Source organism: Leucoraja erinacea, chromosome 18 (assembly GCF_028641065.1).
Source record: "Leucoraja erinacea ecotype New England chromosome 18, Leri_hhj_1, whole genome shotgun sequence".
Lineage (NCBI taxonomy): Eukaryota > Metazoa > Chordata > Chondrichthyes > Rajiformes > Rajidae > Leucoraja > Leucoraja erinaceus.
In genome coordinates this window covers 24,626,105-24,638,519 of record NC_073394.1, presented here as the reverse complement: position 1 = coordinate 24,638,519, position 12,415 = coordinate 24,626,105, and the positions used below count along the sequence as shown (strand labels likewise).

The 12,415-nt window shown below is 43.2% G+C and overlaps 1 protein-coding gene across 4 annotated transcripts in view; it reads left to right on the top strand.

The window, feature by feature from the left end:
• LOC129705814 (anoctamin-9-like) overlaps positions 1–12,415 on the top strand; it is a 114,081-nt gene that overhangs the window by 56,874 nt on the left and 44,792 nt on the right. For all 4 annotated transcript variants that reach the window (XM_055649646.1, XM_055649644.1, XM_055649645.1 and 1 more), the window contains exons 9-12: positions 2,701–2,794; positions 5,699–5,759; positions 6,495–6,577; positions 11,193–11,297. In XM_055649646.1, coding sequence (XP_055505621.1) covers positions 2,701–2,794; positions 5,699–5,759; positions 6,495–6,577; positions 11,193–11,297 — 343 coding nt within the window. The remainder of the gene's footprint in view (positions 1–2,700; positions 2,795–5,698; positions 5,760–6,494; positions 6,578–11,192; positions 11,298–12,415) is intronic.

The following is a 12,415-nucleotide window of genomic DNA, read 5'->3' as shown; positions in this document are numbered from 1 at the left end:
AGCAGGGTGCAAGGCCACCAAATTCAAATGCAGTTTCATACCATTTCAAGCAGGACACAAGGCCACCAAATTCAAATGCAGTTTCACACCAATTCACGCAGGGAGCAAGGTCACCAAATTCAAGTGCAGTTTCTACCACTTCAAGCAGGGTGCAAGGCCACCAAATTCAAATACAGTTTCACACCATTTTAAACAGGGTATAAGGCCACCAAATCCAAGTGCAGTTACCTACCAATTCAAGCAGGGTGCAAGGCCGCCAAATCAAGTGCAGTTTCATACCATTTCAAGCAGGGTGCAAGGTCTCCAAATTCAAATGCAGTTCCATACCATTTCATGCAGGGTTCAAGTATAGTTTCATACCATTTCAAGCAGGGTGCAAGGCCACTAAATTCAAGTGCAGTTTCATACCATTTCAAGCAGGCTTTCAAATGCAGTTTCATACCATTCCAAGCAGAGTGAAACCACCATAAACCCACCATAAAACACCGCACAACCCCACAAAACCATATAAAAACCACACAGAATTCAGTAGACATTCAGGCCACCAAATTCAAATGCAATTTCATGCCATTTCAAGCAGGGTGCAAGGCCACCAAATCCAAGTGCAGTTTCATACCACTTCACGCAGGGTGCAGGACCACCAAATGCAAGTGCTGTTTCATACCATTTCAAGCAGGGTGCAAGGCCACCAAAGTCAAGTGCAGTTTCATACCACTTCAAGCTGGGTGCAAGGCCACCAAATTCAAATGCAGTTTTATGCCATTTCAAGCAGGGTGCAAGGCTACCAAATTCAAGTGCATATTCCTATTACTTCAAGCAGGATGCAAGGCCACCAAATTCAAGTGCAGTTGCATACCATTTCAAGCAGGGTGCAAGGCCACCAAATTCAAATGCAGTTTCATACCATTTCAAGCAGGGTGCAAGGCCACCAAATTCAAGTGCAGTTTCATACAATTTCAAGCAGGGTGCGATGCCACCAAAGTCAAGTGCAGTTTCATACCACTTCAAGCAGGGTGCAAGGCCACCAAATTCAAGTGCAGTTTCCTACCACCAAGCAGGGTGCAAGGCCACCAAATTCAAATGCAGTTTTATGCCATTTCAAGCAGGGTGCAAGGCCACCAAATTCAAGTGCAGTTTCATACCATTTCAAGCAGGGTGCAAGGCCACCAAATTCAAGTGCAGTTTCATACCATTTCAAGCTGGGGGCAAGGCCACCAAATTCAAACCTAGTTTCATACCATTTCACGCAGTGTTCAAGTGCAGTTTCGTGCCATTTCAAGCAGGGTACAAGGCCACCAAATTCAAGTGCATATTCTTATTATTTCAAGCAGGGTGCAAGGCCACCAAATTAAAGTGCATTTTCATACAATTTCTAGCAGGGTGCAATGCCACCAAATTCAAGTGCAGTTTCACACCATTTCAAGCTGGGGGCAAGGCCACCAAATTCAAGTGCAATTTTATACCATTTCACGCAGGGTTCAAGTGCAGTTTCATACCATTTCAAACAGGGTGCAAGGCCACCAAATTCAAATGCAGTTTCATACAATTTCATGCAGGGTGCAAAGCCACCAAATTCAAATGCCGTTTCATACCATTTCAAGCAGGGTGAAACCACCACAAAACCACCATAAAACCGCAGAAAATACCACAGAACCGCATAAAGAACACATAAAAAGCTAACAAAGTTCAGTAGACATTCATTGTGTTCAGTTGGTTCACAGCTCAGACAGAGAGCCGTGACCTCTCTCTCCCGCATCTTGCAGAGTGAGCCACGCCCACACTTCCGGGTTTTATAGTCCTTCCCCCTCCCACCAGAAGGGGCGTGGCCTTCATGGCATGATTGACAGGAGAGAGAATCTCAACATTTTTTAAACACTAATAACTTTTATTTTTCATCGATGGGAAAAATTCTCTGAACCTGATGAGTGGAGGTAGACTCTGACTAAGATGGCCAAATTCTGTGTGCAGTTTCATACCATTTCAAGCAGGGTGCAAGACCACGAAATTCAACTGCAGTTTCATACCATTTCAAGCACGGTGCAAGGCCACCAACTTCAAGTGCAGTTTCATACCATTTCAAGCAGGGTGCAAGGCCACCACATTTAAGTGCAATTTCATACCATTTCAAGCAGGGTGCAAGGCCACCAAATTCAAGTGCAGTTTCATACCATTTCAAGCAGGGTGCAAGGCCATCACATTTAAGTGCAATTTCATACCATTTCAAGCAGGGTGCAAGGCCACCAAATTCAAGTGCAGTTTCATACCATTTCAAGCAGGGTGCAAGGTCACCAAAATCCTCTGCACTTGATGAGCGGAGGGGAACTCTAAGTAAGATGGCCTAATATCACAGCCGTAAGCAGCAGCGTTTTTTCTAAAATCAAACTACAGTGCAAACAGGAAGTGGTCAAGTTTAGACATTTAATTACATAGATAGCCAGGTGCATGATGAAGAAAGGAATAAAGGAATGAGAGATGAGGCAAGTAGAGGGGATGAAGGATGAATTAATATGAAAAAATTTAGCCTGGACCATTTGTCCTGAATAGCCTGTTTCTTTGTATAAGTACCACCATTATTCCAGTAGCTTAATAATGAAGCAATGTCTTGAACTTTGGTTTATTGGCTGTAATATCTAAAGATTCCTTATGTCAGAAATGTAATGAAACATTTGATCTATTGTTTAATTCTCATTGAGTTTACAGTGAGGAGGTTTGCACAGCCAACACAACAATAATGTGTCCGCACTGTGACAGGTGTTCATTTTGGAGGCTCTCCGATACATGTGTGTATTCAAAGGTAAAGTAAAAGATCTAATTAATGCAATGTAATAACCATATAACCATATAGCAATTACAGCACGGAAACAGGCCATCTCGGCCCTACAAGTCCATGCCGAACAATTTTTTTTCCCCTTAGTCCCACCTGCCTGCACTCGTACCATAACCCTCCATTCCCTTCTCATCCATATGCCTATCCAATTTATTTTTAAATGATACCAATGAACCTGCCTCCACCACTTCCACTGGGAGCTCATTCCACACCGCCACCACTCTCTGCGTAAAGAAGTTCCCCCTCATATTACCCCTAAACTTCTGTCCCTTAATTCTGAAGTCATGTCCTCTTGTTTGAATCTTCCCTGTTCTCAAAGGGAAAAGCTTGTCCACATCAACTCTGTCTATCCCTCTCATCATTTTAAAGACCTCTATCAGGTCCCCCCTTAACCTTCTTCGCTCCAAAAAATAAAGCCCTAACTTGTTCAATCTTTCTCTGTAACTTAGTTGCTGAAACCCAGGCAACATTCTAGTAAATCTCCTCTGTACTCTCTCTATTTTGTTGACATCCTTCCTATAATTTGGCGACCAAAATTGTACACCATACTCCAGATTTGGCCTCGCCAATGCCTTGTACAATTTTAACATTACATCCCAGCTTCTATACTCAATGCTCTGATTTATAAAGGCTAGCATACCAAAAGCTTTCTTTACCACCCTATCTATATGAGATTCCACCTTCAAGGAACTATGCACGGTTATACCCAGATCCCTCTGTTCAACTGTATTCTTCAATTCCCTACCATTTACCATGTACGTCCTATTTTGATTTGTCCTACCAAGGTGTAGCACCTCACATTTATCAGCATTAAACTCCATCTGCCATCTTTCAGTCCATTTTTCCAAATGGCCTAATATTAGGAAAGTTGAAGCCATTATAATATCAGTAGGAAAGAGGGCTATTTTATGTGTTGCCTGTTTCCTGTTGCATTCACACTTATTATTGGAATGCTGGGTGGTTAAATGTCAATGCATTTGTGGAAAAAAATAGTTAATCCACGAAAAAGTTTGTCAAAATTGACCCAGGACCTCTGGGTGCGCTACAGGTGAAGACAAGCAAGTCTTGTGCTTTTCTCAGATTGCAAGGTGACTTGATTGAGATGTAAAGGATCCTGAGATATCTGGAGCCTTGACTGAATGCAGTTGCAGAGGACGTTTCCTCTTGTCATATAATCTAGATCTAGGGAAGTACAGTTTAAAATTACGAATCTCCCATTTAAGTCAGAGACATGGTGATCTTTATTATCCGACTATTATGAGTCTTTGGAACTCTTCCTCACAGGGTAGTGGAAGTAGAATCTTTGAATATTTTTAATTCAGATGTAGATTGATTCTTAATAAGCAAGAGGGTGAAAGGTTACTGGGAGAGGCAGGAAAGTAGTATTGAGTATTTAATCAGATTTGATGAGAGCGGTCAAGTGCCCCTAATATAAATGAATAGAACTGGAACTGGTCTGCTGTTTAGACTTGCCCCTTACCTGTTTTAGCCTGAAGTGGATCAGTATTTGGAATATTTTAGGTGTCTGGATTTTGGAGGCATCTTGGAAGATGTAGTGAGATCTCAGGCAACATTGACAGAAGAAATAGGTGGGGTGGAACTTTGTCTTAAGTTAAATCTGTCAAGTTATTTAACACCCTTAGATGCCTCTGGCAATCAAAGTTATTTAAAAACTCTTTAAGTTGATGTAAGGAATTTAAGGAAATTAAAGAATTATTTGAATTCAATTAAGAATACGCAAAATCAGATACAGATAATAAAATTAAAGTTAATTATATTTATTCCCTTTTTACAGATTGAGATTCCCCACCCCCCACACTCTGATCTTATGCAATGTTTGAACTGTTGTAGGATTGGGTAAACATGGGTTCCTTATTATGCTAAAGTTTCCTAGCAATGCCAAACTTTGCTGGTAGACTACATAATGGTATTTGCATCCCAGATTTCTTTTGAAACCATTCAAGGTTGACTTCAGCAGAAATAACTAATGCCAGCAGTTTGTTTCACAGTCATCATCTATGGCCAGAACCATTTGGCATTTGATCTTTCCATCATTATGCCAGTTGGTTTATTTTTGCCAAATTGTTCTAACTCTCTTAACAGACATAACTTTAATTATTACCTGAGACACGTTTTTATTTTTCTTATATAATATAATAATATAATACTTCTCCCTTTTAATGTGCAGAATCAACCCATCTTGTTTAGGGTTTGTATCTTTCTTTGATTAGTTTCTCATTTATTTCACCTGCTCAGTTTTAAATGTCTTCATACCCATTCTTGTTATGAATAACAGTGGAATAACTTTCACCATTTACCTTGACTAAATCTGCTTGCATGCTTTTGGTAGGTTGGTCAGAGGAAAATACTACTCTTCTGACAGCTCTCTACACACAGCAATGTGTTTTAAAATGGAAGGAGAAGCAGCATTACATTAGTTAAGAAAAAGATGCAAGAATACTATACTGGCAAAAACTAAAGTCACATATACATTTTAAAAGAGAGTTGAAATAAAAATAGGTCGGCTGCTAATTGAGCCAAGCTGATAGTGATATTACTAAAACATTTCTCACTATGGAAGGGGGCATCACAAAACTGAAAAAGGGTCTCGACCCAAAACGTCACCTATTCCATCGCTCCATAGATGCTGTCTCACCTGCTGAGTTTCTCGAACATTTTTGTCTACCTTCTCAATATGGAAGGATTAATGGCCAAACTTTCTCAGGTATTCTATTGTGTCCACAATTGTAGATTTAATTTGATTTATTGACTGATACAAACAGAAAAATTACAGTTTACAGTTCAAAGATTAAGTCACAATATATGGTGTGGTGAGTGACCAGTGCTAATTAACTTTTTATTTTTCTGCAGGTGACGCAAATCTTTGATCAGAAAATAACAATTTTATTTGCGATGTTCATGGGAATCTGGGGTATGTTCACTTCCTTTAGCATAGCAATGTTATTTATGTTACTTTCGGAAAGGCAAGGCCAGGCACTCTATGGCTCTATGTGATCAAGTAATTCAGCACGAGGTAGCAGTCTTCAAATGAGGTTGAGTTTATTGTTATATGAAAAGTACAGTGAGGTCTTGGGTACAATGAAAATCTTGCTTGCAGCAGCATCACAGGTACATTGGCAGTGAAATGAAAAAGACTACAATATACAAGACATTGGTGCAAAACAAAATCAGAAAACATGTCCTTAGTAGTGCATGAGGTGGTCCATAGTGTTTGATTGCTGTGATAGGATTGGGGTTGTGCAGGTCGTTTCAAGAACCTAATATTTGTACATAAATAGTTGTTCCTGAACCTAATGGTGTTTGTCATCAGAAAACTGTTATGTGGACTCCTGACATTCCCCTTTCTGAAGTTAACGATTAGATCCTTGGTTGTGTTAATGTTGAGCAAGTTATTGTTGTGGCACCACTCAACCAGTATGCTTGTACGCTGACTGAACATCATCCATGATTCAGCCGACAACAGTGGTATCGCCAGAAGATTTGTAGATTTTTTAAATTTCACATTACCTTCTATCTCAAATCTATTCATTCAGGCAGTAAATGATCATAACATAAAATATATTACTTTTTTGCCATAGAATAATCTTTTAATGTTAATAAAGAATAAAAAATTGGTAACCTCAATAAGTTTTCTTTCAAACTATAGCCACTACGTTTCTGGAGTTGTGGAACCGAACCAGAGCAAAAGTCGTCAGTGACTGGGATTTGTTCAATTGGGATGAGGATGAGGTAATCCATACTAGGGTCATGACCAAATCATTATCTTTTCATTTTTCTCCACGAATGCTGTCTGAACCACTGAGTTGCGCTAGTTTCTTTTCTAGCTCAAGGTTCCAGCATCTGCAATCTCTTGTGTTTCTGCATATGTACTTGATTGTATTCAAACTGGCACTGAGATGAATCACATTTAATTTCTAAGGGAGACAAAAGTGCTGGAGAAACTCAGTGGGTGAGGCAGCAACTATGGAGCAAAGGAAATAGGCAACGTTTCGGGATGAAACCCTTCTTCAGACTGATGCAGGGTGGGGGGCGGGAAGAAGAAAGGAAGAGGAGGAGCCAGAGGGCTGAGGGAGAGCTGAGAAGGGGAGGAGACAACAAGGGCTACCGGAAATTGGAGAAGTAAATGTACAAGCCACTGGGGTGCAGACTGCCCAAGCGGAATATGAGGTGCTGCTCCTCCAATTTCCAGTGGTGCTCACTCTGGCCATGGAGGAGGCCCAAGGACAGAAAGGTCGGATTCGGAATGGGAGGGGGAGTTGAAATGCTGAGCCACAGGGAGATCAGGTTGGTTAATGCGGACCGAGCGGAGGTGTTTTGTGAAACAATCACCAAGCCTACGCGTGGTCTCACCGATATAGATCAGCTAACATCTAGAGCAGCGGATGCAATAGATGAGGTTGGAGAAGGTGCAGGTGAACCTCTGTCGCACCTGGAACGACTGCTTGGGTCCTTGAATGGAGTCGAGGGGGGAGGTAAGCGACAAGTGTAGCATCTCCTGCGATTGCAAGGGAAAGTGCCCGGGGAGGGGGTGGTGCGGGTGGGAAGTGAAGAATTGACCAGGGAGTTACGGAGGGAGTGGTCTTTGCGGAAAGCATACGGGGGGGGGGGAGATGGAAAGATGTGGCGAGTGGTGGGGTCACGTTGGAGGTGGCGAAAATGACGGAGGACTATTTGTTGTATGTGACGGCTAGTGAGGTGGAAGGTGAGGACTAGGGGGCCCTTGTTCCGAGTGGGAGGATGGGGACAGAGAGCAGTGTTGTGGGATATTGAAGAGACCCTGGTGAGAGCCTCATCTATAGTAGGGGAGGGGAACCCCCCTTCCTTGAAGAATGAGGACATTTCCGATGGCCTGGTATGGAACACCTCAGCCTGGGAGCAGATGCTGCGTAGACGGAGGAATTGGGAGTAGGGGATGGGGTCCTTACAGGAAGCAGGGTGGCCGGTCCGCATTAACCGACCTGATCTCCCTGTGGCTCAGCATTTCAACTCCCCCACCCTTTCCGAATCTGACCTTTCTGTCCTGGGTCTCCTCCATGGCCAGAGTGAGCACCACCGGAAATTGGAGGAACAGCACCTCATATTCCGCTTGGGCAGTCTGCACCCCAGCAGTTTGAACATTGACTTCTCCAATTTCCGGTAGCCCTTGCTGTCTCCTCCCCTTCTCAGCTCTACCTCAGCCCTCTGGCTCCTCCTCTTCCTTTTTTCTACCCGTCCCCCACCCCCACCTTGCATCAGTCTGAAGAAGGGTTTCAGTCCGAAATGTTGCCTATTTCCTTCGCTCCATAGATGCTGCCGCACCCGCTGAATTTCTCCAGCACTTTTGTCTACCTTCGATTTTCCAGCATCTGCAGTTCCTTCTTGAACATTTAATTTCTATTTTACTGTTCATCCAACCTATTAAAACCTTTCAGAATGTTAAACACATCTATATTTTCCCCTTAGAGGTATTACTTCCCTATGTTGTAAATATTACTGTTGTAACAGGTACTTTGGATCTGTCTTCACTAGGGAAGACACAAACAATCTTCCTGATGTACCAGTGGCCAGAGGACCTGGGGTGACGGAGGAACTGAAGGAAATCCACATTACGCAGGAAATGGTGTTTGGTAGACTAATGGGACTGAAGGCTGATAAATCCACAGGGCCAGATGGCCTACATCCCAGGGCACTTAAGGAAGTGGCTCTAAAAATCGTGGAAGCATTGGTGATCATTTTCCAATGTTCTATAGATTCAGGATCAGTTCCTGTAAATTGGAGGGTAGCTAATGTTATCCCACTTTTTAAGAAAGGCGGGAGAGAGAAAACGGAATTATAGACCAGTTAGCCTGACATCGGTGGTGGGGAAGATGCTGGAGTCAATCATAAAAGATGAAATAACGGCATATTTGGATAGCAGTAAAAGGATCGGTCTAAGTCAGCATGGATTTACAATGGGGAAATCATGCTTGACTAACTTTTTGGAATTTTTTGAGGATATAACTAGGAAAATGGACAAGGGAGAGCCAGTGCATGTAGTGTACCTGGATTTTGAGAAATCATTCGATAAGGTCCCACATGGGAGATTAGTAGGCAAAATTAGAGCACATGGTATTGGAGGTACAGTGCCGACATCGCTAGAAAACTTTGGCAGACAGGAAACAAAGAGTAGAGACTAACGAGTCCCTTTCAGAATGGCAGGCAGTGACTAGTGGGGTACCGCAAGGCTCGGTGCTGGGACTGCAGTTATTTACAATATATATTAATGATTTAGATGAAGGGATTAAAAGTAACATTAGAAAATTTGCAGATGACACAAAGCTGGTTGCCAGTGTGAACTGTGAGGAGGATGCTATGAGAATGCAGGGTGACTTGGACAGGTTGGGTGAGTGGGCAGATGCATGGCAGATGCAGTTTAATGTAGATAAATGTGAGGTTATCCACTTTGGTAACAAAAACAGGAAGGCAGATTATTATCTAAATGGTGTCAAGTTGGGAAAAGGGGAAGTACAACGGGATGAGGGGGTCCTTGTTCATCAGTCAATGAAAGTAAGCCTGCAGGTACAGGAGGCAGTGTAGGAAAGCGAATAGCATGTTGGCCTTCATAACAAGAGGAGTTGAATATAGGAGCAAAGAGGTCCTTCTGTCGTTGTACAGGGCCCTAGTGAGACCACACCTGGAGTATTGTGTGCAGTTTTGGTCCCCTAATTTGAGGAAGGACATTCTTGCTATTGAGTGAGTGCATCATAGGTTTACAAGGTTAATTTCCGGGATGGCGGGACTGTCCTATGCTGAGAGAATGGAGCAGCTGGGCTTGTACACTCTGGAGTTTAGAAGGCAGAGAGGGAGGGGGTAGAGAGGGGAGGAGGGTAGAGAGGGAGGGGCCGAGAGAGGGAGTGTAGATGTGGCAACTAACCTGCCTACCCCCTCCTCTCCCCCAATCCCTCCACTCCCTCCTCACCTCCCCAGGATCTTTCCCCTCTCCACCCCACTCCCAACCCCATCTCCCTCCTCCACACCCTCCCCATCTCACTCCACCCCACTCTCCCTCTTCATTTCCCTCATCCTCCTCCCCTCACTTCCATTCCCTGCCCCAGCACGTACCCAGGTCGTAGAGCAGCGCCAGGGCCTGGAACTCGGCCTGGTTCTCGTAGTCGGCCTGGCGCTGGCTGCAGACTTCAGCCGTCCAGTCGAGTCCCTGACCAACCTCGGACCCAGGCTCGTCCATGGTTCCAGCGGCGGCTTCTTTCTCGGCCCCATCCCCAACCCCGGGCTCGGCCCTCACTCCACCTCCAGCACCTGGCTCGGCTCCGCCCAGGCCCAGTCCCCGGGCTCGGCTCACGGCAGCTCCCTTCCCACCAGGCATCGGCAGCCTCCGCCACTCCTCGTTCACCGCAAGCGCTGGAGTGCCCCTCCCTCCCGAATGTCCCGTCCTGCCTTGCGAGTGCATTGTGACGTCAATCGGATTTTTTTTTTCTGGAATGGGTGAGTTTTTGGGGCTGTTTTTAAAATTTAAAGGAATAATAACTTCGGAAATATAGGAGGGAATGCGACGGGAAAATGTGCATAGGATGTGTGAACATGGAAAGGCTGTGGTCTAGCGTTTGGAAGAAGATAGGAAAAAAGATTGACACATCGTGGGCACAAACAAGACAAAGACTTTTAGTTATATAGAAATAGATAGATAGATATAGATATATAGGTTTCGCTAATTAACATTGTTACTCTTGTCACTAATATGAGTTTAGTCTTCAGAAGGCTAGTTACCAACAATAATGCAGTTATTCAAACACCATGAATATACAAAAAACTTGATTTTCAATTTCAATTTAATCTTTAGTTGTGAAAATAGAAATTGGTCACAAATGAGAAATGCCAATAAATTGACTAAAACAAGAAGTACATTTAGTGATTTGTTAGACTGATCAATTTAGTTTAGTTAAAAGATACAGCACAGAAACAGGCCCTTTGGCACACCGACCAGCGATCCCCTCACACTAATGCTATCCTACACACACTTGGGATAATTTACAATTTTACCAAGCTAATTAGTCTACATATCTTTTGAGTGTGGGAAGAAACCGGAGCTCCCAGACAAAATCCACGCAGGTCACGGGGAGAACGTACAAACTCTGTCAGGCAACCGTTTTACTATTGGACCACTGCATTACAACAAAATATTACCTATGTGCAGCCACTGAAAATTATAAATTATAACCATTGTTTGAATTTTATTTTGAACTAAAAAGCTAAGAAAACCTATATTTTCCTTAATTTTCCCACTTTGCTGCATGTTTCTCAAACTTTTTTTTAAAAGCTTTACTGGGGTAGCAGGAAAATCCATTTTGAAATTATCTGTTTTACGCAGGAGGAACTTGCTCTCGGGCTAATATACTGTCCTGACGTACCACCACAAAAATATCATTATTCTTTTAGGAGAACAGGTATAGTCCTCTTCTTATCATTTGTTCAGGTAAGTGAACCTATATTATGAATTTCAAATTTGCTGGCAGATATTAAGGAAATCAAAATTTATATCAACCAAAATTTGGTTCACTGAAAGTTGTTGGCTGTGTATACCAAAGGTTAAACGGATCAATCCAGAAAATCTCATCCGTAGCTCCCCGACTCATATTCCACAATGTGCAAGGATAGGTTACAAAACATCCTCCACGAAAATTCTCAACACTTGTGCCCCGGAAGGCTATGTCATCAGCTTCTTACTGTTATCCCTCTACAATCACGACTGCTACTAAATCTGCTGTAATTCCATTACCAAGTTTGCAAATGGCACCACCATAGCGTGCCGGATCACAATCAAATGACAAGATGGAGTACAGAAAAGAGATAGGGAGCTGAGAAATGGAGACACAAGGAACTGCAGATAATGGAAGTTTAGGAAAGACACTAGGTGCTGAAGTACTCAACAGGTCAGGCAGCATCGATGGAGAACATGGATTGGCGAGCTTTTGGGTCACTTGTCAATATACTCCATATATGCTGCCTGACCCGCTGAGGTACTCTAGCACTTGGTGTAGAGAGCTGAGAAGCATGGTGTCACGACAGCAAACTCCACCAGTGTTAGCAAAATGAAGAAATTGATATGCGACTTAAGGAAGTGGGGTGTGCACACCCCAGCCTGCATCAGTCATGCTGAAGTGGAGATGGTCGAGAGCTTCAAGTTTCCAGGTGTAAACCTCACCAATCTATTTGAGAGAGAAGGGTTTCGGCCAGAAACGTTGCCTATTTCCTTCGCTCCATAGATGCTGCTGCACCCGCTGAGTTTCGCCAGCATTTTTGTGTACCAACCTATTTGACCTGGTTCAACCACATTGATGATACAACTAAGAAAGCATCCCAATGCCTCTCCTTTCTCAAAAGTCTAAGGTAATTTGCACGTCGCCAATTACTGTAACTTCTACAGATTCAACATAGAAAGCATCATAGAGAGTCATGGACACAGCCCAGTCCATCATGCAAACCAATCTCTTCTTCCACCATACCCCATTAACTACATATCGCTCTGTCTTGGGAAAGCAGCCAACATTATCAAGGCCAGGTATTCTTTTTTTCCCCTCTACAGTTGGGGAG